The sequence below is a fragment of the Pseudophryne corroboree genome, chromosome 4 (genome assembly GCF_028390025.1).
Source record: "Pseudophryne corroboree isolate aPseCor3 chromosome 4, aPseCor3.hap2, whole genome shotgun sequence".
NCBI classification, from domain to species: domain Eukaryota; kingdom Metazoa; phylum Chordata; class Amphibia; order Anura; family Myobatrachidae; genus Pseudophryne; species Pseudophryne corroboree.
Genome location: NC_086447.1, coordinates 392,277,479 through 392,303,766, shown reverse-complemented (window position 1 = coordinate 392,303,766; position 26,288 = coordinate 392,277,479). Strand labels below are relative to the sequence as shown.

At 44.2% G+C, this 26,288-nt stretch overlaps 1 protein-coding gene across 3 annotated transcripts in view; it reads right to left on the bottom strand.

Moving 5' to 3' along the window:
- Window positions 1-26,288, bottom strand: part of MLIP (muscular LMNA interacting protein) — a 407,542-nt gene that overhangs the window by 102,049 nt on the left and 279,205 nt on the right. For 2 of the 3 annotated variants that reach the window (XM_063916721.1, XM_063916720.1), the window contains one exon: window positions 8,048-8,173. In XM_063916721.1, coding sequence (XP_063772791.1) covers window positions 8,048-8,173 — 126 coding nt within the window. Of the gene's footprint in view, window positions 1-8,047; window positions 8,174-9,683; window positions 9,798-26,288 lie in introns of those variants that run through there. The other variant, XR_010175988.1, reaches the window with a different exon arrangement.

Genomic DNA, 26,288 nt, shown 5'->3' with positions numbered 1-26,288 from the left:
ACATCAGAAAAAATGTGTATTCTCTGATTAAGGACTTTACCACTCCTTCCTCAAGAATTGTAGAGGTGTTACATTTGGGGAAGGCCAAAGACAGCTTTGTTGTTCTGTGCATTACATGTGCCCATACGATGGGCCACAGTGAAAAACGATCCAAAGCTAGTCAGCCTCTACAAATTCTCCTCTGTATAGTGATAAACGTTTATGACTCAAAACAATGTGTGTAGGTAAATCTATAGTCCATAGGTGACTATAGATTTACCTACATGCATTGGGCCTAATTCAGATTTGATTGCAGCAGCATAGCTAATGGGCAAAACCATGTGCACTGCAGGGGGGGGGGGGGGGGGGGGGCAGATATAACGTGCAGAGCAAGTTAGATCTGGTTGTGTTATTTTGTTTCTGTGCAGGGTAAATACTGGCTGCTTTATTTTTACACTGCAATTTAGATTTCAGTTTGAACACAGCAGACCCAAATCTGACTCTCTCTGCACATGATATACAGTATCTGCACCTCCTGCAGTGCACATGGTTTTGCCCATTAGCTAACAAATTTGAACCTGCGATCAGATTTGAATTCGGCCCATTGTTTTCCCAGTGTAACCAGGTGATAAAGTTTATATATGTGTATATTTTTGCCTATATACAAGATTTGTTATATCTTGTTGAATATTCAGAATTTTCGTATATCAATAAATACAGCCTTGTCCAAATGTAATTACAGTGTACTTTTGTTATTAGATATGAAATCATAAATACTGTATCATTGGCTGAAACATTCTATTATATTTCTTCTTATATTTATATGTATGTTTATAATTATACTCATATTTATATTTACATTCATATTTATTGAACAATTAATCTGAATATAACCTTGAAAGGAATTAACCAAGCTAAACCATTATAGGTATGAGATTAAGGTAAGTAATACACTGCAAAATTTTACCTAAATGCATAATGCAAAGTGACCTAATTAATCTGTACTAAATTCTATGTTAACACAGAACTTATCTTGATAATTATCTTCTGTGTATTTTTCTGTATATTTACTATATCTTGTTGTGTAAGCCAAGGAGTCGAAAGTTTGTTATTTTAATGTCAACATTCAATAAAATATATTTTCAACACAAAGAGTGCCTCAACAAAGAGAGTCTGCTTTTCTGTCCCTTTTTCCTGATTCTCAGTGGTGGCAAGAGGGGTGTGGTTCATCAAATCGACAGTGTCTAGGTCGACCATGTTTAGGTCGACCACTATAGGTCGACAGTCACTAGGTCGACATGGATGGAAGGTCGACAGGGTTTCTAGGTCGACATGTGCTAGGTCGACAGGTCTAAAAGTCGACATGAGGATTTTTTTTGTGTCGTTTTCTTCGTAGAGTGACCGGGATCCCAAATTAGTGCACCACGTCCCCTTGCATGGCGAGCGAACATGGTGCCTTCACTCCGCTACCGCTTCGCTCGGCACACTTTACCGTTCCAATCGTAGTCCACGTGGATCGTTAAGTATGGGGGGGGAAAAATGTGAAAAACTCATGTCGACCTTTAGACCTGTCGACCTAGCACATGTCGACCTAGAAACCCTGTCGACATTCCATCCATGTCGACCTAGTGACTGTCGACCTATAGTGGTCGACCTAAACATTGTCGACCTAGACACTGTCGATCTTCAGACCGGATCCCGGCAAGAGAAAGGTAAGAAAATAGTCTCTACAACTAATCATCCTTCAGCAAATCATCATTCACAAGGAGCTCAGTATCTTTTGGGATGCATGTAATATGAATGCTACAGTATTTTCTCTGGTTTTTGTGTACTGATATTTTTGCATAACTGTCGCGAGCCACCGTGGCTCATTCCCCGCGGTTGCAAGGAGGCTCTCCTTGGCAACCAGAGTGCCAGGGCTCACTCTGGTTGCTAGGATACCTTTCTGACTGCCGGGAAACTTGTGCAGCATTACATCTTCTTGTTATTCAATTCAAACTCATCCTGCTGGTGACTGTTTGGAATTAGTGGGCTCACTTTTAAAATGCTTAACTGACCAGCTCTAGGCACTGGTTATACTTATACCTAATGTGAAACTGCTGGTTTGTGTCCTGTCTGGAGTCTCCTCCTGTGCATCCCCTGAAATCATTCCTAGGCTTTCTTCATCTTATTTCTGCCTCCAGAACTTTTGACTTGGATGCTGAATTATCTCACCATGACTCAAGGTGCCCATACACCTAAAGATTTATCTGGCTGGTTGGAATTAAAATCTGGTAATGGACTGAAGCAAATTACAGTTGACCATTTGAAATGGTCAACTTTCGTTTGCTCCCATCCATGTAATTTGCTTCCACCCAATACCAGATTTGCGTTCCAACCAGCCAGATTGGAAGTTAGATTTTTTGGTGTATGGACACCTTAAGTCTCATCTCTGCAGTGATTAGTTCTCTTCAATCAAGTTGCTTTCTTGGAGTAAACACTTCAGTGACTATTTAGTTGCTATAAAGCTCTATCTTCAAGATACCCCTCCATGTCTTCTCTGTGATTCCTGGTCTTTTTCTTCTTCATGACTCTTCTATTGTAAATCTAAGAATTGTAATGGTATAACCGGACATTAAACATATATATTTTTTTAAGTTACGGAGAGAGTTCTTTTTTCCTTCAAAATGAATCCTACATCTCCAAGTCCAGCACAAATTCTTTTCAGTCAAATCCAAGAGCTCACCCAGAAACTCCAAGAACTCATCAGTGAAGTTTCTTCACAGGGAAATCAACTTAAATCTTCTTCTTGGGTGTCTAAGGAGCCTAAGATTAATATCCCAGACTGATTCTCCGGGGATCTGAGAAAGTTTTATAATTTTCATTAGCGTTCAAATTGTGACTGCTGTCCTCTGGCTCAGAAGTCCCGAATGTGGGCATTATAATTTCATTATTTCAGGGAGACCCTCAAACCTGGACATTCAGACTGTCTGCAGGTAGTGAAGCTCTCCAGTCTGTAGATGCCCTTTTCTCTGCTCTGGGTCTTCCCTGCGATGATCTGGATAGAAATATGTCAGCAGAGACTCAAATTTGTTCCTGCAAGCAGTGTTGGAACATTACCGAAACCTACAGTACAGAATTCCTCAGATTGCAGCTGGAATGATAGTGCTCTGAGAGAGATGCAGTTGATATGACGATCGGAATCTCGGCGGTCAGGATACCGACCAGTGCCGTTTCTAGCGGCGGGCGAGTCGTGCAACCACACGGGGCACCCGCCGCGGCACTTTGTGTGTCCTTATCTCCTCTCCTCCCTCTTCCCGAGCGCTCCTGCTCGGGGGGCAGAGTTTCATTCCGCGAAGCCCCCCCCCCACCCCCCCCGAGCAGGAGCGCTTGGGAAGAGGGAGGAGAGGAGATAAGCCTGGAAGGAGGAGGCGGCCGGCGCGAGGGACGTGAGGCGGCCGGACCCGAAGAGTGGGAAGATGTAAGTATTATTTCTCTCCCCCTTCCTTCCCCCCCACTTGACACCTGCCTGCCGCACTGTGTAAAATGGGGGCACCTGCCTGCGTACTGTGTAAAATGGGGATATCTGCCTGTCGCACTGTGTAAAATGGGGGCACCTGCCTGCTGTACTGTGTAAAATGGGGATACCTGCCTGCGTACTGTGTAAAATGGGGATACCTGCCTGCGTACTGTGTAAAATGGGGATACCTGCCTGCGTACTGTGTAAAATGGGGATACCTGCCTGCTGCACTGTGTAAAATGGGGATATCTGCCTGCCGCACTTTGTAAAATGGGGACACCTGCCTGCCGTGCTGTGTTAAATGGGGGCACGTGCCTGCCGCGCTGTGTAAAATGGGGACACCTGCCTGCCGCGCTGTGTAACATGGGGACACCTGCCTGCCGCGCTGTGTAAAATGGGGACACCTGCCTGCCGCGCTGTGTAAAATGGGGGCACGTGCCTGCCGCGCTGTGTAAAATGGGGACACCTGCCTGCCGCACTGTGTAAAATGGGGACACCTGCCTGCAGCGCTGTGTAAAATGGGGACACCTGCCTGCCACGCTGTGTAAAATGGGGGCACGTGCCTGCCGCGCTGTGTCAAATGGGGACACCTGCCTGCCGCGCTGTGTAAAATGGGTACACCTGCCTGCCGCGCTGTGTAAAATGGGGACACTTGCCTGCTGTAATGTGTAAAATGGGGACTTTTTTATTTTTATTTTTTTTTTCCTGTGGTGGGCGTGATGATATCAGACGAGGCCATGCCCACTTTAATGAGACCACGCCCATTTTAATCAGGCCACACACCCTTGTTGGGAGCGCGCGCGCCGAAGGCGCGCTCATGCTTTTTCTTTTTATAGCTATGTGGGGCGGGGGGGGGCATGCTATTTTTTTTAGAGCAATGGGGGGGGGGGGGGGGCGCATTTTTAAATCTCGCACTGGGAGCCACATTGTCTAGAAACGGCCCTGATACCGACCTTGGCATCCAAACCGCTGACAATGCCACCAGCCGTAATGCCGGCTAACAGAGGCTATTCCCACATAGAGTGGGGATAGAACATGTGGCGAGTGCAGTGAGCCACCAAGCCCACTGGTGTGCTGAAACTGCCCCCCCCCCTGCCAGCACTCTGGCAGCCTGGGATCAGTGTGCTGACCTCTGGGATACCGACCTCTGGCATATCAGCCCTAACCCCTCTGAGAAGCCAGTTGATGTTTACATACTGTAGCTAATCACCATCCAATGTGTCACGACCAAGCAGCTAGATTAGATAATTTGCAATTATAATGGCTAAGCTGCAAAATAATTTGCAGTTTAGCCAGTATGTAGCATATAGCTGAGGGTGACTGTGTGCTGTTGGGCGGTAATCCCTCTTATCTCTTCCACTGGTGGGTGCCTGCCCCACACTAAATAGTGCACATGGGGGGGGGGGATCTCTGGAAATTTTGCTATGTGGCAGCCATAGTTCTAGCTATGCCCCTGTGGACTGAGGTCCTGATTTTAATTAACTTCCTTCAGCAAAAGGTTAATGTCCTTCCAAGAGATGAGAGATGTGTCATCCACCGCTGAGAGTATGAGGGTGTTCTTGCCATTCCAGCTTCCCTTAAGGAGGAGTCAATTTATAGAGAAAGCATGAAATACAGAAGCATTTATAGAAGCATTTAAAGAGAAAGCATGAAAGGTCCAAGATGGGCTATTTTCCTCCTATTAGGCATAGACCAAATTATGATCAGGATTCCAGAAGGAAATTGTTGAAGGTGAAATTATTGCAAGTTACTAACTGGAGTTCCATACAAGAGTTAGGGATCTGGAGTAGAGAATTGTAGTGACATGCGGTGAGGTAGATGGCTGAGGAGGCACCGGCTAGTACCAGAACCAGATTTACACACAATATATGAGCCAAAGGGTTCATTTGGGCATTATACACAGGTGCAGCAGTATATACAGCTGGACATATGGTGAGGTTTGGTCAGAGATGTGCGGAAAAGATAGGCAGGTGAGGCACTGCCTCACCCGTCATAGACTTTTTAATACAGAGTTTTAACTATAGAAATTATTAGAAAATACAAAGAAGATATTTATGATATACTCTTCATATTTTTCCTATAATATATATAGTCAAAACTATATACCGGAGTATGACAGAAAAGGCTCTGCCTCACCTCACTGCACCTCACTAATCATGCCCCATAGTTAGGGAAACATTTGCAAGAAACTCTAGTTTACTTACAGTATAAGTAATCAAGAAATATATGGCAACTAGTGCACAGAGGTAAAAATGCTTAACTCTCCATAGGTACTATACTGAAAATGTGTGGTAATTAAAGTAGTGTGGTAATTAAATTATAGTGTTGTTGTCTGTGTACCTGTAGTCAGGCTTCTCATGTTAAACAAATACTGATGAAAGGTAACCAAGAAATTACTTGGGAAATCCCAGTATATGAACTATGTCAAATAAAGACATGTTTGATGACTCAAAAGAAGAGTGCAAGGCTCAGGGCACATCACAACACAAACTCTTCAGGCACAGCAGGGAGAGTCCTCCAGCCAAAGATGCACTGATGCAGAAAGAAGATGGTTCACTCTCCAGCAAGTAGAACCTACATATCGTCAAAAATGGCCATGGTCCTGGGGCCATGTTGGAGTCTTGGAGCAATTGGGGCTAAATCTGGAAACAGCCAGGTGCGATGATGCAATAGGCAGGAAACCCAGGGCTAAAAGGAATATTCGGACCAATAATGCAGAGCTGTCTCAGTTGCCATTTTCTTGGGCATGTCCGTCAGCACAAGAGTCAGTCTGCTCCTTGTTATCTAGGGGCATATAGAGTATGCAGCATTGCGGTACTGTGGAAGGGGAAACCTTGATAACGTAAGTTTAAATTCTCTATTACCGAAGCTCTAAAATAATGCTGTTTCTTAAAGTGGCCATGTTGCTAGAATATACCATTTTGTGTATAATACCCATCAATGGTTTATTAAAACCTGGAAAAATTATTTCTATAAACGTTTCACTAAAGGACAATAATATTGGTAAGTCAAATATAATAGATGGACATTGTGATAAATAATTTTAAATAAATCTAGTAACATTGCTCAACCCAATTCATGTGCCAAACTGGTTTTGTGTATAGAAAGACAAATTTGTAGGCACCATGGGAGAAATGTATCAAGCAGTGTAAATAGTGGAGAAGTGTAGAAGTTGCCCATAGCAACCAATTAGCTGCTACCTCTAATTTTATAGACTGTACTTGATAAGTGCTACCACAGTGCCACAACTCATTTATTTATTTCATAATTTAATTCCTCATATAGTAATTGATATTTAAATAATTTTATTTCTGCATATTTCATAATACCTTATATATCTATACATACAGAAGGTAAAGCCAGGTAAAACTATATTCCTTCATAAGAGATGCAGTCAATAAACTGGCTGTTCAGGAGATCGGTGAAATACCAACGCTCTGAAGTCAACAAACGTTCGGTATTCCCACTCGGTTAGTGGATCCATGAACCAAACGGGTGGGAATAGACCCTGTGGTGATCGAAGTGAGCCTCTGGGCCCAATGCGCCGTGAGCACAGTGATTCTGCGAGAGGACTCGCTGCCTCGTTGCCGGGATTTCGACATATGGTATTCCGCCAGACGGGATGCCGGCTGTCACTATACGACAGTGGCATCCCATCTGCTGGAATATTATATGTATCCCATTCATAATATACTCAAAACAATACATTGTTTAACAGTAAACTGTTTACTAATTGTTCTAATGTCTTTTTTCTTATCCCATGAAATGTAGTTTTTCTTTCTTGATGTTGTGGAGAAGTTGCCCATAGTAACCAATTGGCTTCTTGCTATCATTAATCAAGTATATTATTTAAAGTGATAGCTGACTGCCTTCAATGGGCAAATTCACATGTCCTCCTTAGAAGGTTTGTAATATTGTGGGAGATGTATTATTACTATATCTAAATATCTTTAAATGTCACGCCCTGCTTTGAACATTATTGTGTTGAAGGAGGGTCATTTTCCACCTGGATGTATTAAAAAAGTAATTGCCAAAGGGGTGCTGGTTTGACCAGCGCTGCAAGCAGTCTGCGCATGAGACGGACAAAAACTGTCAGCGTCACCTGCGGCTTTATTGAAACAATAAACATTATTTTTTGTAAACACAATCCTTGGCTGCATATCCCGACAGTCAGGGACTATGCTGTGCATGTGATAATTACAGCTGCAGCTGTCAAAATCGATGCCGACCCAATAATAACCAGAGCATATCGCCAACGTCATTCTGATCAATTCCCTGCAGCACATAGCATGCACAGTTACCAGCAGAAATACAGGTAACATACCATCTTACATCTCCTCCATTATCCTCTTACATGCTAATCTAATGTTTGCAAAAGATCAGTATTAAGATGCAAAATACCATTAGATCCATGTGAGAACATGCTGTTTGTGATGTGCTGAGATGCACCTGTTCATTAATAAAGTATGCATATAGTACATTATTAAAACCTTTTTAGCTATACTTTGTTGTATCTCTGTACTATGAAAATAAGACATTATATACAAATATAACATAAGGAACACTTACAAAATCTGTCTCTCTTTTGTATGGAGGCATGGAGAATTGCTGGAAGGTATTCAAATAAGGATTTTCATCCTTGTTTTTAGATGTATTCATTTTTAATGTTGTTGGACGTATCACCCCAGGCTTTGTCTTCATAAGCAAAAGGGGAAACAGAGAAAACACATACTGTGTGACTGGAAAAGTAAGTATAGCGGTATTACACATTTTGAAATTGCAGATCTACTATACATACTGTATTAGAGCTGCCCAAACACTTTTGTTTACGAAATGGCTGTATTTATGTGCAGTGGTGGGTGCGTAAAGTGGGCTGCAGCGCACACCACACATTGCATGGGGAGGGGGTGCGATTAACACATATAAACATAGTAATGTTATACTGTATTTAATATATGTGCTTGCTGCCTTTCCTCGTGATCAGCATTCGGCTTCACTTTTCCTTCCTATATAAGCCTGCTCAGAGACATCTATTGGCTAGTTTAACAAGACCCTGGTGGGCATAGGCAAACACAAACCTCTCCTCTTGGCCAGTGGCTCAAATTGTGGCAATAGCAATAATATATATAATATGATTACTAAAGCTGCCGCCACAACATGCAGTTTAAGGGACAGAGTGGAGCTGTTGTATGTGCCCAATAGTAGCAGCTTCTTTGTTTACATTTCTTCTTCGAGTACTTAATCAGTGCACTGGACCAGAGAGTAGCTGCCAGGAAGTAGATATAGGAGCCTTACCATAAGGTGGAAGAATGTAAGCTTAGAAAGTGCAGTTCTGTCTCCTATTGGTTTTATTATGTTTGCGTATTTATTTAATCATTTATTATGAAATGTTTAACCTTTTCCTGACCACTTCTTTTATTTATATTAGTTAAATATGTTTGATACAGCCTGTACTACAGACAATCTATAGTGTTAAATATTAATACTGTATTCCATACAGTATCCATATGCATATGTATATGACATAGATGTTAACAAAATTACCATTAAAAATAGATACAAATCAAGATAAAAACACACTTCAGAAGAACTTCTGACTTCAGAAGAAGTCTAAAGGACGAAACACGTTGTGCATTCCCTCTCTGACCTCCTTCTAAGTAAGATAACACTCTCTTATGCTCTATTTTTAGCTTGATTTTTATATATTTTTTATGGAAATTTTGTTATAATCTATGTCATATACTCTGTTTAAAATAAAAATCCTCTGTTAAATTTTATTTTGGTTACCCATTTTCCTTTTATAGAACCATTGAATTTTGAAATATAATATTTTTAAATATTACATTGTATTCAACTTAACAAACTATGACACCATTGGTTGCTTAAAATTCCTATCTCTTTTTCTCATGCTTCCTTTCACAGTAACTTACCATTACTGTCTACTTAGGGGACAGATGATGCCCGAATAATTAGGGAGTGTCTACAAATTAGATTAATCACAATAATTATTATAGTAGCTAAGAGATTAATTCATTAGTGGCGCTGCACTCTTTTTTTTAACAATTTTTTATTGAGACATCATGGATTGTACATATGAAAGCACTTTGATCCTAATTACATTTGTGAACAAAGAGATTGTATTTGAACAGTGCATGGTAAGTTCTTGTAGTATTATTATAAATATACAATAAGTAAAACACAGTACCTGAGCAATTATTAAATTCCTCTGTTTTTGTCGATTAATACAATAGCCTTGAAGGGAGCTGCCAATAATCCCCAGCCCTCAACCAAAGATACAGGCGGATCTTGTGCTGCCAACCTAGTTAATATTTGCTAGATGTTAAACAATAGCCAATGGGCAAAATAAAGCCTGTAAATTTATGTAATTCTGGTGAATAGATGTCTGTAAGAATGAATTCTTAACTGTTCATCAATCATTTCAAGTACTGTACATTTTAATAAAATATTTTTTAATAATACTGGGTATTTGTGTATAAGGTGATACTAGTCTATCCTCAGTTCATATAATGCCAAAGGTTTAATATCAAGCCTGAGAGAATTCTAATTAGAGCGCTTCTCAAAAAACTTATTTTGATAAAAACTTTTTTTGATGTACATACTATATATGCATATATATAAATATGCATCCATTAATAATGTAGAGTTATAGGCTTATTTCTAGATGTCAATGTGTATAAATTGTAGAAAATACTGTAATGATTTTTTTCATTGATGACATTGGAATCAATATACTATTGATATGTGTCATGTATTCATTTTTGTGTGTTTATTGGCTCATACTGTAAGATTCTATGCGAATAATTATTTAATAGGTATCTTTATAAAGAAAACATTGTGGCAAGTGATGTTAAACAACTTATGGTGATGAAAATTGATTCAAAGGAAAGCGCAGAGGTGGTGACACTTTCTGAATCATCAAAGCCAGAAGTATACTGTGGAGACAAACATGCATCTGTGGATAGCGCTGTCTTCCGGTTGCAGCTGAAAAAAGGATTTAGGCACAAAATAAGTGTGTATGTGCACCACAGGAAGTCCATATATAAAAGGGCATCCCCTTAACTACTCCTTTAACCTTCTGGGGAAGTCGCTGATAACCACTGAGACAGGGAAACGCATTAAGGAGCATCGAGGAGCACCAAGGTGCCAGTAACCATTACACAAAGAGGCGGTGCTTGTGCTGTATGCACCAGAGGCGGAACTACCGCCAGTGCAACCAGTGCGTTGCACTGGGGCCCGCCTCTGTCCAAGGGCCCAAAGCATGTAATGAGTCAAAACTGACTCATTACATGCCGCTGTGTGCTGCGGGCAACCGCTGCCCGCAGCACACAGCCGCCCGGAGAGGAGAGGAGTGCACTGCAGCGGCCACGGGGGAAAAGGAGAAGGAGGGAGGTGGAGGAGGGAGCCGCAGCAGCGCTTTGTTACTGGTGGAGGCGCTGCTGCCCCTCTGCTTCACTATAGGCTGTCTTCCTAGAACAGCCTATAGTGAAGCAGAGGGGCAGCAGCAGCAGCGCCTCAACCAATAACACGGCGCTGCTGCGGCTCCCTCCTCCACCTCCCTCCTCCTCATTCTCTCCTGCCCGGGAATCGTCAGAAGCTGCACCGAAGAGCCTGAGCCAGCGGAGAGGTTAAGTATAATTCTTCTTTCTTTCTTTCTTTCTTTCTTTCTTTCTTTCTTTCTTTCTTTCTTTCTTTCTTTCTTTCTTTCTTTCTTTTCTCTTTCTTTCTTTCTTTCTTTCTTTCTTTCTTGGGACTGTCTGCCGCAATGTGTAAAAAGGGGTAATCTGCCTGCCGCAATGTGTAAAAAGGGGTAATCTGCCTGCCGCAATGTGTAAAACTGGGGAATCTGCCTGCCGCAATGTGTAAAAATGGGGAATCTGCCTGCCGCAATGTGTAAAAAGGGGTAATCTGCCTGCCGCAATGTGTAAAAAGGGGTAATCTGCCTGCCGCAATGTGTAAAAAGGGGGAATCTGCTTGCCGCAATGTGTAAAAAGGGGAATCTGCCTGCCGCAGTGTGTAAAAAGGGGGAATCTGCCTGCCGTAATGTGTAAAAAGGGGGAATCTGCCTGATGTAATGTGTAAAAAGGGGGAATCTGCCATAATGTGTAAAAAGGGGGAATCTTTGCCGCAATGTGTAAAAAGGGGGAATCTGAATGACGGGATGTGTAAAAAGGGGGAATCTGCCTGCAGCAATGTGTAAAAAGGGGGAATCTGCCTGCCGTAATGTGTAAAAAGGGGGACGCTGTCTGCCATAATGTGTAACAAGGGCACGCTGTCTGCCGTAATGTGTAAAAAGGGCACGCTGTCTGCCGTTATGTGTAAAAAGAGTACGCTGTCTGCCGTTATGTGTAAAAAGTGTACGCTGTTTGCCACTATGTTTAACAAGGGCACGCTGTCTGCCGTTATGTGTAAAAAGTGTACGCTGTCTGCCGCTATGTGTAACAAGGGCACGCTTTCTGCCATTATGTGTGAAAAGGGGATGATGTCGGCCGTTATGTGTAAAAAGTGCACGCTGTCTGCCGTAATGTGTAAAAAGGGTGACGCTGTCTGCCGTAATGTGTAAAAAGGGGACGCTGTCTGCCATAATGTGTAAAAAGAGGAATCTGTCCGCCGTAAGGTGTAAAAGGGTCTCTACCTGGTGTAGTGGTGCTAGTGTGCGGCGTAATTTGAATAATGGAGACTACTGTGCATCGTTTTATGAATTGGTATTATTTTGTGGCCACACCCCTTCCCCACGAAGCCACGCCACTATGTATTTTTGCGCGCGCCTACGCCGTGCACTGCCCCTGCTTTGCATGCAGGGGTGGGGCTCCGATGCCGTTTCTTGCACACAGTGCTAAAATGTCTAGTTACGGCACTGTTGCTAGGTATCCATTTCTCTGGCCCTGAGCAGGTCCCCCTCACCAGATCCTCTCCAGGGGTGAGGGGGTGGACTTGGATGGGATAGGGGGGGTCAAAGCATTTTGTCTCACCTGGGCCCACCGCTCGCTAGTTCCGCCACGGGTATGCACATATGGTTTCCCACAGTAGTAGGTTTGATGAACTGTGATCCCTCCATGTGGCTATAACCTATGTACTCGCCAGCAGCTGGGAGGTAAAATTAGTGCCCTGCTACAATTAATTACAAGTAGAACCTTGCAGATATAGCTACTATTGCTTGTGAGTATTTACTAACTGTCACCTATACTCAGGGCTGTTCCAATTTGGCTCCCTGTGTTAACAGTAAAAAAATGTGCCCCCACATAGACATTCAAAAATGCTCCCCCTCCCCAGACATAAACAAAACTGATTTGCACGCGACTTTGGCGTGTGCGCTCCCAGAAAGTGGGCGTGGCCTCATTAAAATGGGCATGACCTCGCAGGAAAAGCCTTCCTTACACCCCAGTTTTTGACCCTGCACCAAGAGACCTCAGCCACCACAGGAAAGAAATATATTCCACCATATAATGCCACACACCGCAATGCTCATGATACATTATGCCCCAAAATAAGGCTTCTAATTACTTTGAAAAAACCTGCTCATTGCCAAGGGTTTCATGCTCTGGTTTCCATGCTCGTTGCCTGGGGTGTAATGCTCATTGTCAGGGGTTTCATGCTCTGGGTGTCATGATCATTGACAGGGGTTTTATGCTCTGTGTGTCATGCTCATTGCCAGGGGTGTGTACTGCTCATTACCAGTGGTGTAATGCATGTTGGCACCAGCACTAACCGCTCCAAGCCTTGTGCTGCTATTACCTGCTCCCCCTCCTCCCACCCATAGTACTCTGCTCACTGGGCACAGTTTCATGAAATGCAGCGGTTATGTCATGATGTCACAATGCAATCACTTTATTTCGTGAAAACTACGCTCAGTAAGCAGAGTACTATGCATGCGAGAAGGGGGAGCAGGTAATAGCAGCCAGCAGGTGTCACTGCCTATACTAACAGCATGGATATAAACTTATTATGTTGATTCTACTGTATAAACTAATTATATGAAAGAACATTTTAACAATACTAACAAGGCTATTATTAGTCTGGATTAAGTAAATTACACTGTGCATGAACTTTGACACTGTAGTGATTGAGTTTGGATGTGAGCCATTTTAATTACATGTTTTAAATTGTCATTCTTTTTAGACACCGGCTGTGTGTAATGTTTAATATTTTTAAACCAATAATAATTATAGTAATTCTGACAACCATAGCTTCTTTTATTTTGTATATTCTGAATAGGTTCAAAAGTGTTAAGCATTCCATTATTAGGAGTTGCAGGTTGTCAGCTTGATCCAAGAAAAGGCTTGCGCTGGGCTTTTTCTTTTTATTTGATTGTTTTTTATATTATGAATACTGGATACTGGAAGGCCAGTGTATTCAATCCTTTTTCATTTCCCAAAAACTGGTTCTTTTTATATTATTTAAACAGATTATTTTTAGTTTCCACAAAGTTAGAATGTATATAAAGTATAATGGTGTTTAAGTTACAGTTGTAAAGGACACTTACAGTAAACTAGGTGATTCATCGCGCCCTACAGGCGCTCTTCACACTGGCATAAGGGGCTACGCCCCCTTAACGCTTGCACGCCCTTGTTGCATGCAATATTTGTATTATATGGAGTATTACCTCCAATCATAATTGTGTGAGTGGTTAAATATTGCACAAACAAAGGGCGTGCGATGGTTAAGGGGTCGTAGCCCCTTGCAATGGCATGAACAGCGCACGCAGGGCCTGATGAATCATCTAGTAGGTGCTGAGGTTGGGGGAGTGGCGGGTGCGGGGGAGGCACGGATGGGGTCCGTGGGTGCCGCGGGTGAGGTGGTTGCAGGGGTGCCGCAGGTGGGGGAGGCGCTGGTGCCGCATGTGGGGGAGGGGCAGGCGCGTGAGTGCCGTGGGTGGGGTCAGGAGCAACCACAGGTGCGGGGGTGCCGCAGGAGAGGGAGGGGCAGTTGCAGTTGGTGAGAGAGGGGCGGGTGAGGGGGTGCTGCGGGTGGGGGAGGGGGCCTGGAGCCACCGCGGGCAGTGGAGGGTGTGTGTGGGGATGTCGCAGATGGGCGCAGAGGTACTGCAAGTGGGGGAGGGGCGGGTAATGCTTCTCCTGCTTCTCCTCCTGGAAGCAGCTAAGCTTCTGTCCTCCCTTTGGCAGTGGCTCTCCCGAAGACTCGCACAGTAGCCAAGCAGCCAGTCACTATAGTTTGCGCCAGTGTCCCAACGCACCGCATAACACTGCACACCCACTGCAATGCACAGGTGGTATTCATGTGACTGGCGGTCAGGATACCGATGGTCACATGACCTTCACCAACATCCTGCCCCCTCACTATCCCGACGGTCGACATGCCGACCAACAGGGACTATTTCCACTTGTGAGTGTCCATGACACCCATAGAGTGGGAATAGAACCCGTGGAGACCGCAGGTCACCACCGAGCCCGCTTCGTGACAACCGTGCACTCGCCCCTCCCTGCCGTTGGTAAGCTGCCGGGATGACAGTGCCAGTATGCTGACACACAGCACTGTCACCTTTTACATTGATTCAGCATCCAGACATTACCCTTCGCAATATCACCCACTCTGTCCGTTACATTAGCCATCTCGGGGCTTCCAAGCCGGTAGCCCAAGTGCTGTGTTGCAGAGTCAGAGCCTTTGGGGATCTAGGCTCGGCTGTGGCAGGGAGGCATATCTGTGACATCACGTGCAGGGGCGGCTCTGGGGCTCAGAGAGTAAGCAGCGCAGGGAGGGCTATGAAAGCCTTCCGCTGCACCGCTTATATACACATCAATGCCGGTGGCTGCAGCAGCTTCTGTTCCACCTGCGCCGTGACAAGGGAGTGGGGATTGTTGATGCAGGAGGGGGCAGGCGGACTGGCAGCAGGACATAGGACCAGAGCCGGATTAAGGGGGGGCTCCGGGGGTAAGATGTCATGCCGTGCGCGCTCCATGCCCTCTCTCCTCCTGTGCCTGCAGTATATGAGGAGTGTTAGGCACAAATACTCCTCCCAGTCCCAGGACGCCAGCCAGTGGGTAAAGGTGTAAGGTTATTGATAACTGTGATGCACTGGGTGTGTGTGGGGGGTGAAGGGGGGGGGGGGGATTGTCAGGGATTCCTTCATTACAGTATTTTGATTATTTTGCTTAAGAAAGTTTGACTTTGAGGGTGATATGTATTTAACATCGTGTGCGTGTATATACTGTGTGTGTGTATATATATATATATATATATATATATATATATATATTTAGATAGATAACTTCCAAACATATTTTATCTTGATACAAATGTTATTTCCCTGAATCTCCCCCTCAGCACCCTTACCCTCCCCCTCCCTGTAACTCTTCCTCAGCGCCCTTGTCCTCACCCTCCCCATAACTTCCCCGCAGCGCCCTTACCCTCCCTGTAACTCCTCCTCAGTGTCCCTGCCCTCACCCTCCCTTTAACTCCCCACTCAGTGGCCTTGTCCTCACCCTCCCTATAACTTCATTTCAGCGCCCTTAACCTCACCCTCCCTGTAACTCCCTCTCAGCATCCCTGCCCTCACCCTCCCTGTAACTCCCCCTCAGCACCCTTACCCTCACCCTCCCAGTATTTCCCCCTCAGCATCCCTGCCCTCACCCTCCCTGTAACTCCCCCTCAGCACCCTTACCCTCACCCTCCCTGTAACTGCCCCTCAGTATCCCTTGCCTCAGCCTCCCAGTAACTTCCACTCAGCATCCCTGCCCTCAGCCTCCCTGTAACTCCCCCTCAGCACCCTTACCCTCACCCTCCCAGTATTTCCCCCTCAGCATCCCTGCCCTTACCCTCCCTGTAACTCCCCTTCAGCACCCTTACCCTCACTCTCCCTGTAACTGCCCTTCAGCATCCCTGCCCTCAGCATCCCAGTAACTTCCACTCAGCATCCCTGCCCTCACCCTCCCTGTAACTCCCCGTCAGCACCCTTACCCTCACCCTCCCTGTAACTGCCCCTCAGCATCCCTGCCCTCAGCCTCCCAGTAACTTCCACTCAGCGTCCTCATCTTCACCCTCCCTGTAACTCCCCTGCAGCATCCCTGCCCTCAGCCTCCTTGTATCTCACCAGCAGCGTCCCGGCCTTCACATGTGTGTGTGTGTGTGTGTATGTATATATATATATATATATATATATATATATAAAATTATTTTAATTTTATACCTTAGGGCCCCCCTGTCTTAAGTACCCCGGGCCCCCTAAAGCCTTAATCCAGCTCTGCATAGGACGCTGCAGTAAAAGGATTTTTTTCCCTATCAACAGCGCAGAGACTTGCTGCAGATGCAGTGGCATACCCTCCAACTATACCTTTTTGGCAGGTACAATACCTTTTTTTTATGGTCTATACCGATTTTTGGCTCTCCAAACTTCCATTGAAAGTATAGAAAAAGGGGCGTGGCCACATCACTGTACATGTGGCCACGCCCCCTTTTCAAATTTGTTCCGATTTTTATGTGTAAATTGTTGGAGGGTATGTTGCTGCAGATGCAATGGGCCTGTTTTGGGGTGTGAACCTGGAGCTGCAGCTCCATCAGCCTCATTGTTAATCCTGCTCTGGGAACACACAGCAGCCAAAGGGCAGAGCCTCCCATTGGATGTAACCTGTGTGGGAGGGCGCTTCTTGCCCAATCACCTGTGGACTGGGTGTGATAGACCTGCTGCTAACCCAATGAGATCTCCTAGCCACGCCGAGCGTTATCCACACAGTCACAGAGTGACAGATCTGGGCTATTAAATAGGAGATTATAATTATATTGCTTCTATTTTAGCAAATAACATGTTTGAATGTGGGGATATGATATCACCAGACAAACATATACAGTATTTTACTAATATGTTATTTTAAAAAATGCAAACACTTCAACCAGGGGCATTTTAAGTGAGGAGAGGGCCTGTCTACATGCTCCATGTGGCCCCCTCCTCTCTGGCAGTGAGTAGACTCTGGCTTTATGCCAAGGTCTATTGCACATGCACAAGTCTTCAGGAACATGCTGTTTGCATTTTGATCCATTGGATACTTCTGTTGCGCATGTGAAAATTTCCTGGAAAATTACCACAGCGGCTGTTTTTACCAGTAATTTATGTCTGCAGCGCCGGCTGTCGTCATGGGGCTTCGAAGGGGTAAGCATATGTATATGGATGCAGGGTGTGCAGTGTTGGCCCCCATACATCTATGGGCCCGTGTGCACCACACACTTTGCACCCATTACAAATATGCCTATGACTTTCACAACAGTCATAAACACCATGAAACCCATAGTTGTGTTGAAAGAAGCAGTGTTGCAACAGTAGTAATAAAAACAGCCTAAGATATACAAAGATAGAGAAAGTGTTATTCCATATCCTAAAACCAACAAACAGATGACAAGTGAATATTTCTTGCATGAGAATGTTTTTGGAAATTATCTACATTTCTTGTTTTAAGCGCATATTGATTAAGGCCAAGGATTTGATTTGATTTCACAACATTATTTACTTCAGTAAGCAACAGAAATAGCTTCAGCAAGCTATGGCAGGCATACAATCAGCTTCAATTGAGGGAGCCTGTCATTCACTCCAGCCAAGAGATACAGTGATAACAATTTTCTGTGATCTGGAGCTGATACAAATCAGTGAGATCTTTGCCAAGGGTCTCCAGATGACACGTTGACAAGCAACAGATCAACACCAAATGGTCAACATGCATATGGTTGATATGTTCAAAAGGTCGACAGTTTGAAATGGTCGACATGGCAATGGTTGACACAGCATATGGTCTACATGTGTTTTTTGGATTTTTTTTCTTCATTTTTGTACTGTACTATCCATGTGGACTATGATAGTGACCCAGCGCACTAATTGGGGGTCCACATGCTGGATGGGAAAGTTTGACACCAAAAAATCCATGAAAAACTAATGTCAACCTTTTGATGTGTTGATCATTTATGTGTCGACTTGTTGGCACTGTCGATCTTTCGACAATGTTGACCTTGTGCATGTCAACCATTTGGTGTCGACCTTCTGACTGTCGACTCTTTGATCCATAACCTATGCCAAGTGCTATGAATGACTAGCATCTGTGAAAGTGGAAGAAAGAACTGTCTGGATTCATGCACTGCATTGTAAGAAGGTAGTCCTTGAGTTATTAGGTTTTAAATAGCAGAAAATATAATTCAAACCTGTAAATTTTCTGAAGCTACGGTCAGCTAGGGGCTGAGGCCACAATATATATATATATTATAATAAATGTATTAAATATATATTAAATATATTAAATATTTTCTGGTGCTTATTCAGAAAATGTGGTCAGAATTTGTCCTAAGGACTACACTTATTTGTAAACCAACTGGACCCATTGGACACCTGATGTTTGCATGGTATACTTTCTCCCACTGGCAATTTCGTTAGCCTCGATGTTTCAAAAGGATCTTTCCACTACTAGCTGTCTTCCAGTCTCTGGTCCCCAGGCACTCCCTGATGCCGCAGATTCTCCCATTCCCGCTCTGTTCAAACAGACACTTCCTGGCTATTGTGTAGTGACCAAGTCCACCTGCTTCAAACGCGTTTCTACCCACTTTGGGTCTTTGTCAAAGCGCATACCGGGTAGAAACGCGCAGGAGAAAGTACACCGTGCAAACATCAGGTGTCCAGTGGGTCCGGTGTGCTATTTCCCCAGTGTGTGACATACAGCTGAAGCAATTACCATTAAACTCTTTTTATTGTTGGAAAGAAGTTACCTGGCCTTTTACTTAAAAAAAGACTATGCTGTTTTAATAAATTATTTTGTTTTTTATGATTCACGTCTGGAGCATATTGGCGTACAAATAGTGCTGGGAAGCACCACGTTCTTTAAGAGTTGTGTGGAGAGATGAGGCTGTATGTTTTATAGTGATATAAGAGAATTTTCCTTTTCATATGGTGATTGCAATTATCCCTAAAGTTACATACAACTGAAATTGGAATAGCACTGTGTTTGTTTCAGGGTTTGGATTGTGACATTTTTGTTACATGTCTGGTGACTTAACTTTCAAGTCGCATAGAAGAAATAAAAATCTTTTGGTAAAAAAATCATATGAGCTCTACTTTGGGTGTAAAACTGGAGATCAGGACAATTCCTTGCCTCCTCATAGTGCATCTGTTGTGCTTTGTGTGTAACTTTGCCTACTAGTTGGCTGATTGGTAAATCTTGTCACATGCCATTTGGAGTTCCCATGGTATGGAAAGAACCGAAGGGCCATTCCACAGAATGTTATTTTTAGATCATCAAAAACTGTGTCATCACAAGCAAGTTTAAGAGTTCAATTAAATATCCTGATATTCCTCCAGCCATCAGGCCTGTTCCTCATAGTACAGAGCTATCAATTTCAGTGCCACCAGAAGCGTGGAGCTTAGATTTAGAAGATGTTGGTGATGCCGAGTTCCAGGCTGACAAAGTAGGTGATAAAGAAAAGGACCAAGGTTTCATAGAAAAGACAACAGAACCTCACAAAATAAATAGTGATGAGCGGGTTCGGATCCTCGGAATCCGACCCGCCCGAACTTCACCTTTTTTTAACACGGGTCCGAGCTACTCGGATCCTCCCGCCTTGCTCGGTTAACCCGAGCGCGCCCGAACGTCATCATCCCGCTGTCGGATTCTCGCGAGACTCGGATTCTATATAAGGAGCCGCGCGTCGCCGCCATTTTCACACGTGCATTGAGATTGATAGGGAGAGGACGTGGCTGGCGTCCTCTCCGTTATAGTAGAACACAGAGTGACTTAGTTAATTATAATTGTGGGGAGGATTGGGGATGGGGAGCAGCTGTTAGGGAGTACAGTGCAGGGTTTTGATTATACCACCAGTGAGTTTAATCCTTTGTTTCTCTGCCTGAAAAAAACGCTCCGACCACCATATCTGTGCTCACTCAGTGTGCTGCACTGCTGCATGATATATCTGTGCTGAGTGCACTGCTCTGCTCACACTGCCTAATTGTGGGGACTGGGGAGCAGTTATAGCAGGAGTACAGTGCACAGTTTTGCTGACAGTGACCACCAGTCCAGTATACGTTTGTCTGCCTGAAAAACACTCCTGTGTTTTTTTTCTTTTCTTCATACTAGTTTAGCAGTCTGCTGACAGTGTCCACCAGGTCCGTTATACAGTATATTATATATATAAGCAGCAGTACGGTAGGCCACGGCTGTACCTACCTCTGTGTCGTCAGTGCACTCGTCGTCCATAAGTAATATAATACTATACTATCCATCCATCTACATTGTATACCTGTGGGGTTTTTTTTCTTCATACTAGTTTAGCAGTCTGCTGACAGTGTCCACCAGGTCCGTTATACAGTATATTATATATATAAGCAGCAGTACGGTAGGCCACGGCTGTACCTACCTCTGTGTCGTCAGTGCACTCGTCGTCCATAAGTAATATAATACTATACTATCCATCCATCTACATTGTATACCTGTGGTGTGTTTTTTTTCTTCATCCTAGTTTAGCAGTCTGCTGACAGTGTCCACCAGGTCCGTTATACAGTATATTATATATATAAGCAGCAGTACGGTAGGCCACGGCTGTACCTACCTCTGTATCGTCACTTGTCGTCCATAAGTAATATAATACTATACTATCCATCCATCTACATTGTATACCTGTGGTGGCTTTTAGTTGTGCGCAAAATATGGAGAACAAAAATGTGGAGGTTAAAAAAATAGGGAAAGATCAAGATCCACTTCCACCTCGTGCTGAAGCTGCTGCCACTAGTCATGGCCGAGATGATGAAATGCCATCAACGTCGTCTGCCAAGGCCGATGCCCAATATCATAGTACAGAGCATGTAAAATCCAAAACACAAAAGATCAGTAAAAAAATGACCCAAAAATCAAAATTAAAAGCGTCTGAGGAGAAGCGTAAACTTGACGATATGCCATTTACGACACGGAGCGGCAAGGAACGGCTGAGGCCCTGGCCTATGTTCATGGCTAGTGGTTCAGCTTCACATGAGGATGGAAGCACTCATCCTCTCGCTAGAAAAAAGAAAAGACTTGCGGCAAAAGCACAGCAAAGAACTGTGCGTTCTTCGAAATCACAAATCCCAAAGGAGAGTCCAATTGTGTCGGTTGCGATGCCTGACCTTCCCAACACTGGACGGGAAGAGCTTGCGCCTTCCACCATTTGCACGCCCCCTGCAAGTGTTGAAAGGAGCACCCGCAGTCCAGTTCCTGATAGTGAAATTGAAGATGTCAGTGTTGAAGTACACCAGGATGAGGATATGGGTGTTGCTGGCGCTGGGGAGGAAATTGACAAGGAGGATTCTGATGGTGAGGTGGTTTGTTTAAGTCAGGCACCCGGGGAGACACCTGTTGTCCATGGGAGGAATATGGCCATTGACATGCCTGGTGAAAATACCAAAAAAATCAGCTCTTCAGTGTGGAAGTATTTCAACACAAATGCGGACAACAGGTGTCAAGCCGTGTGTTGCCTTTGTCAAGCTGTAATAAGTAGGGGTAAGGACGTTAACCACCTCGGAACATCCTCCCTTATACGTCACCTGCAGCGCATTCATAATAAGTCAGTGACAAGTTCAAAAACTTTGGGCGACAGCGGAAGCAGTCCACTGACCAGTAAATCCCTTCCTCTTGTAACCAAGCTCGCGCAAACCACACCACCAACTCCCTCAGTGTCAATTTCCTCCTTACCCAGGAAAGCCAATAGTCCTGCAGGCCATGTCACTGGCAAGTCTGACGAGTCCTCTCCTGCCTGGGATTCCTCCGATGCATCCTTGAGTGTAACGCCTACTGCTGCTGGCGCTGTTGTTGCTGCTGGGAGTCGATCGTCATCCCAGAGGGGAAGTCGGAAGACCACTTGTACTACTTCCAGTAAGCAATTGACTGTCCAACAGTCCTTTGCGAGGAAGATGAAATATCACAGCAGTCATCCTGTTGCAAAGCGGATAACTGAGGCCTTGACAACTATGTTGGCGTTAGACGTGCGTCCGGTATCCGCCGTTTGTTCACAGGGAACTAGACAATTTCTTGAGGTAGTGTGCCCCCGTTACCAAATACCATCTAGGTTCCACTTCTCTAGGCTGGCGATACCGAGAATGTACACGGACGTCAGAAAAAGACTCACCAGTATCCTAAAAAATGCAGTTGTACCCAATGTCCACTTAACCACGGACATGTGGACAAGTAGAGCAGGGCAGACTCAGGACTACATGACTGTGACAGCCCACTGGGTAGATGTATTGCCTCCCGCTGCAAGAACAGCAGCGGCGGCACCAGTAGCAGCATCTCGCAAACGCCAACTCGTTCCTAGGCAGGCTACGCTTTGTATCACCGCTTTCCAGAATAGGCACACAGCTGAAAACCTCTTACGGCAACTGAGGAAGATCATCGCAGAATGGCTTACCCCAATTGGACTCTCCTGGGGATTTGTGACATCGGACAACGCCAGCAATATTGTGAGTGCATTACATCTGGGCAAATTCCAGCACGTCCCATGTTTTGCACATACCTTGAATTTGGTGGTGCAGAATTATTTAAAAAACGACAGGGGCATGCAAGAGATGCTGTCGGTGGCCAGAAGAATTGCGGGCCACTTTCGGCGTACAGGCACCGCGTACAGAAGACTGGAGCACCACCAAAAACACCTGAACCTGCCCTGCCATCATCTGAAGCAAGAGGTGGTAACGAGGTGGAATTCAACCCTCTATATGCTTCAGAGGATGGAGGAGCAGCAAAAGGCCATTCAAGCCTATACATCTGGCCATGATATAGGCAAAGGAGTTGGAATGCACCTGTCTCAAGCGCAGTGGAGAATGATTTCAACGTTGTGCAAGGTTGTGCAACCTTTTGAACTTGCCACACGTGAAGTCAGTTCAGACACTGCCAGCCTGAGTCAGGTCATTCCCCTCATCAGGCTTTTGCAGAAGAAGCTGGAGGCATTGAAGGAGGAGCTAAAACAGAGCGATTCCGCTAGGCATGTGGGACTTGTGGATGGAGCCCTTCATTCGCTTAACCAGGATTCACGTGTGGTCAATCTGTTGAAATCAGAGCACTACATTTTGGCCACCGTGCTCGATCCTAGATTTAAAACCTACCTTGGATCTCTCTTTACGGCAGACACAAGTCTGCAGAGGTTCAAAGACCTGCTGGTGACAAAATTGTCAAGTCAAGCGGAACGCGACCCGTCAACATCTCCTCCTTCACATTCTCCCGCAACTGGGGGTGCGAGGAAAAGGCTACGAATTCCGAGCCCACCCGCTGGCGGTGATGCAGGGCAGTCTGGAGCGACTGCTGATGCTGACATCTGGTCCGGACTGAAGGACCTGCCAACGATTACTGACAAGTCGTCTACTGTCACTGCATATGATTCTCTCACCATTGAAAGAATGGTGGAGGATTATATGAGTGACCGCATCCAAGTAGGCACGTCAGACAGACCCGTACGTATACTGGCAGGAAAAAGAGGCAATTTGGAGGCCCTTGCACAAACTGGCTTTATTCTACCTAAGTTGTCCTCCCTCCAGTGTGTACTCCGAAAGAGTGTTTAGTGCCGCCGCTCACCTTGTCAGCAATCGGCGTACGAGGTTACTTCCAGAAAATGTGGAGAAGATGATGTTCATTAAAATGAATTATAATCAATTCCTCCATGGAGACATTCACCAGCAGCAATTGCCTCCAGAAAGTACACGGGGACCTGAGATGGTGGATTCCAGTGGGGACGAATTAATAATCTGTGAGGAGGGGGATGTACACAGTGAAAGGGGTGATGAATCGGACGATAATGATGAGGTGGACATCTTGCCTCCGTAGAGCCAGTTTGTGCAAGGAGAGATTGATTGCTTCTTTTTTGGTGGGGGCCCAAACCAACCAGTCATTTCAGTCACAGTCGTGTGGCAGACCCTGTCGCTGAAATGATGGGTACATTAAAGTGTGCATGTCCTGTTTTTACAACATAAGGGTGGGTGGGAGGGCCCAAGGACAATTCCATCTTGCACCTCTTTTTTCTTTAATTTTTCTTTGCGTCATGTGCTGTTTGTGGAGTATTTTTTTGAAGGGCCATCCTGCGTGACACTGCAGTGCCACTCCTAGATGGGCCAGGTGTTTGTGTCGGCCACTAGGGTCGCTTAGCTTAGTCACACAGCTACCTCATTGCGCCTCTTTTTTTCTTTGCGTCATGTGCTGTTTGGGGAGTATTTTTTTGAAGGGCCATCCTGCGTGACACTGCAGTGCCACTCCTAGATGGGCCAGGTGTTTGTGTCGGCCACTAGGGTCGCTTAGCTTAGCCATCCAGCGACCTCGGTGCAAATTTTAGGACTAAAAATAATATTGTGAGGTGTGAGGTGTTCAGAATAGACTGAAAATGAGTGGAAATTATGGTTATTGAGGTTAATAATACTATGGGATCAAAATGACCCCCAAATTCTATGATTTAAGCTGTTTTTTAGGGTTTTTTGAAAAAAACACCCGAATCCGACAAAAAAAATTCGGTGAGGTTTTGCCAAAACGCGTCCGTACCCAAAACACGGCCACGGAACCGAACCCAAAAGCAAAACACAAAACCCGAAAAATTTCAGGTGCACATCACTAAAAATAAATAAGGGAGACCTAAGTGATCTGGTCTGTGGCCTGAAATTCTCTAAATTGCAGGCAAAGTTGTTGGCTTCAAGACTTAGAGGCTGGAATCTGCTTAAAGTAAAAACTAAAATATGTTATTTCCATCACAGGCAGCAAGAATTTGAACATCTCTTCTTCATTCAAGATAATCTTATGTACTGCAGTGATGTTGACTCAGTATTAGATGCATTAGAACAGCAGCAGAATCCTGAGGAATGGAGACGTTTTATAAATTCTTTAAAAAAAAACAAGTTTGAAAGCCATCCTCCTTCATAATGGAAATAAGAATCCATCAATTCCCTTTTCTTATGCAGCACACATAAAGGAGTTATATGACAATATGATATTTAAATTATACTGTACGAAACGTATTCCTGGCACATTTGTGGAAATATAAAGGTGAATGCTCTTCTACTAGGATTTCAGATTGGGTACACATAATTCTGTTGCATTTTATGATAGTGGGATGGTAAGAACAGGAATAATTACTTTATTAAAAAGCAGCGGCCAAAGAGACAAGCTCTTATACCAGGAAATAAAACTGTTGTTTGTCAGCCTTTTGTTAAACCAGAGAAGGTATACCTTCCACCATTGCATATCAAACTTGGTTTAATGAAGAATTTTATTAACGTTATGGATCATCATGGCCAAGGACTTCCTTTTCCTAAATTTCCTAGAATAAGTGAGGCAAAAATCAAACAGAATATTTGTTGGATCACAAATATGAGAGCTCATGAAGGATGAAGATTTGATAGAAGCATGAACAAGTCTGCGACAGCTGCATGGGGATCATTTCAAAAAGTTGTGAAAAACTTCCTGGGAAGCAAGAAGGCTGAGAACTACAAAGAACTGGTTATTGAACTTCTGCATTTTGTGTGTGAATGAAAACACATTTTTTTGATTCACATTTGGAGATGTAAGTGAAGAAAATGGTGAAAGCTTCCACAAGGATATTGTAAATCAACAATGTAAACTCACTATTAAGGAAAATGGAATTCAAATATGCTTGCAGATTACTGCTGGACACTAAAAAGGGATGTTCCTCAAGATAAATACAGCAAAAACAAACAAAAAAAAACCTATAAAAGTATACTGTATTTTAGGTGAGTTAACTTCATATGTATTATACTGTGAATTAGAGATGTGCGGCTGGCACTTTTCGTGTTTTGTGTTTTGGTTTTGGTTCTAATTCCACTTTCGTGTTTTGGTTTTGGCTTGGTTTTTCC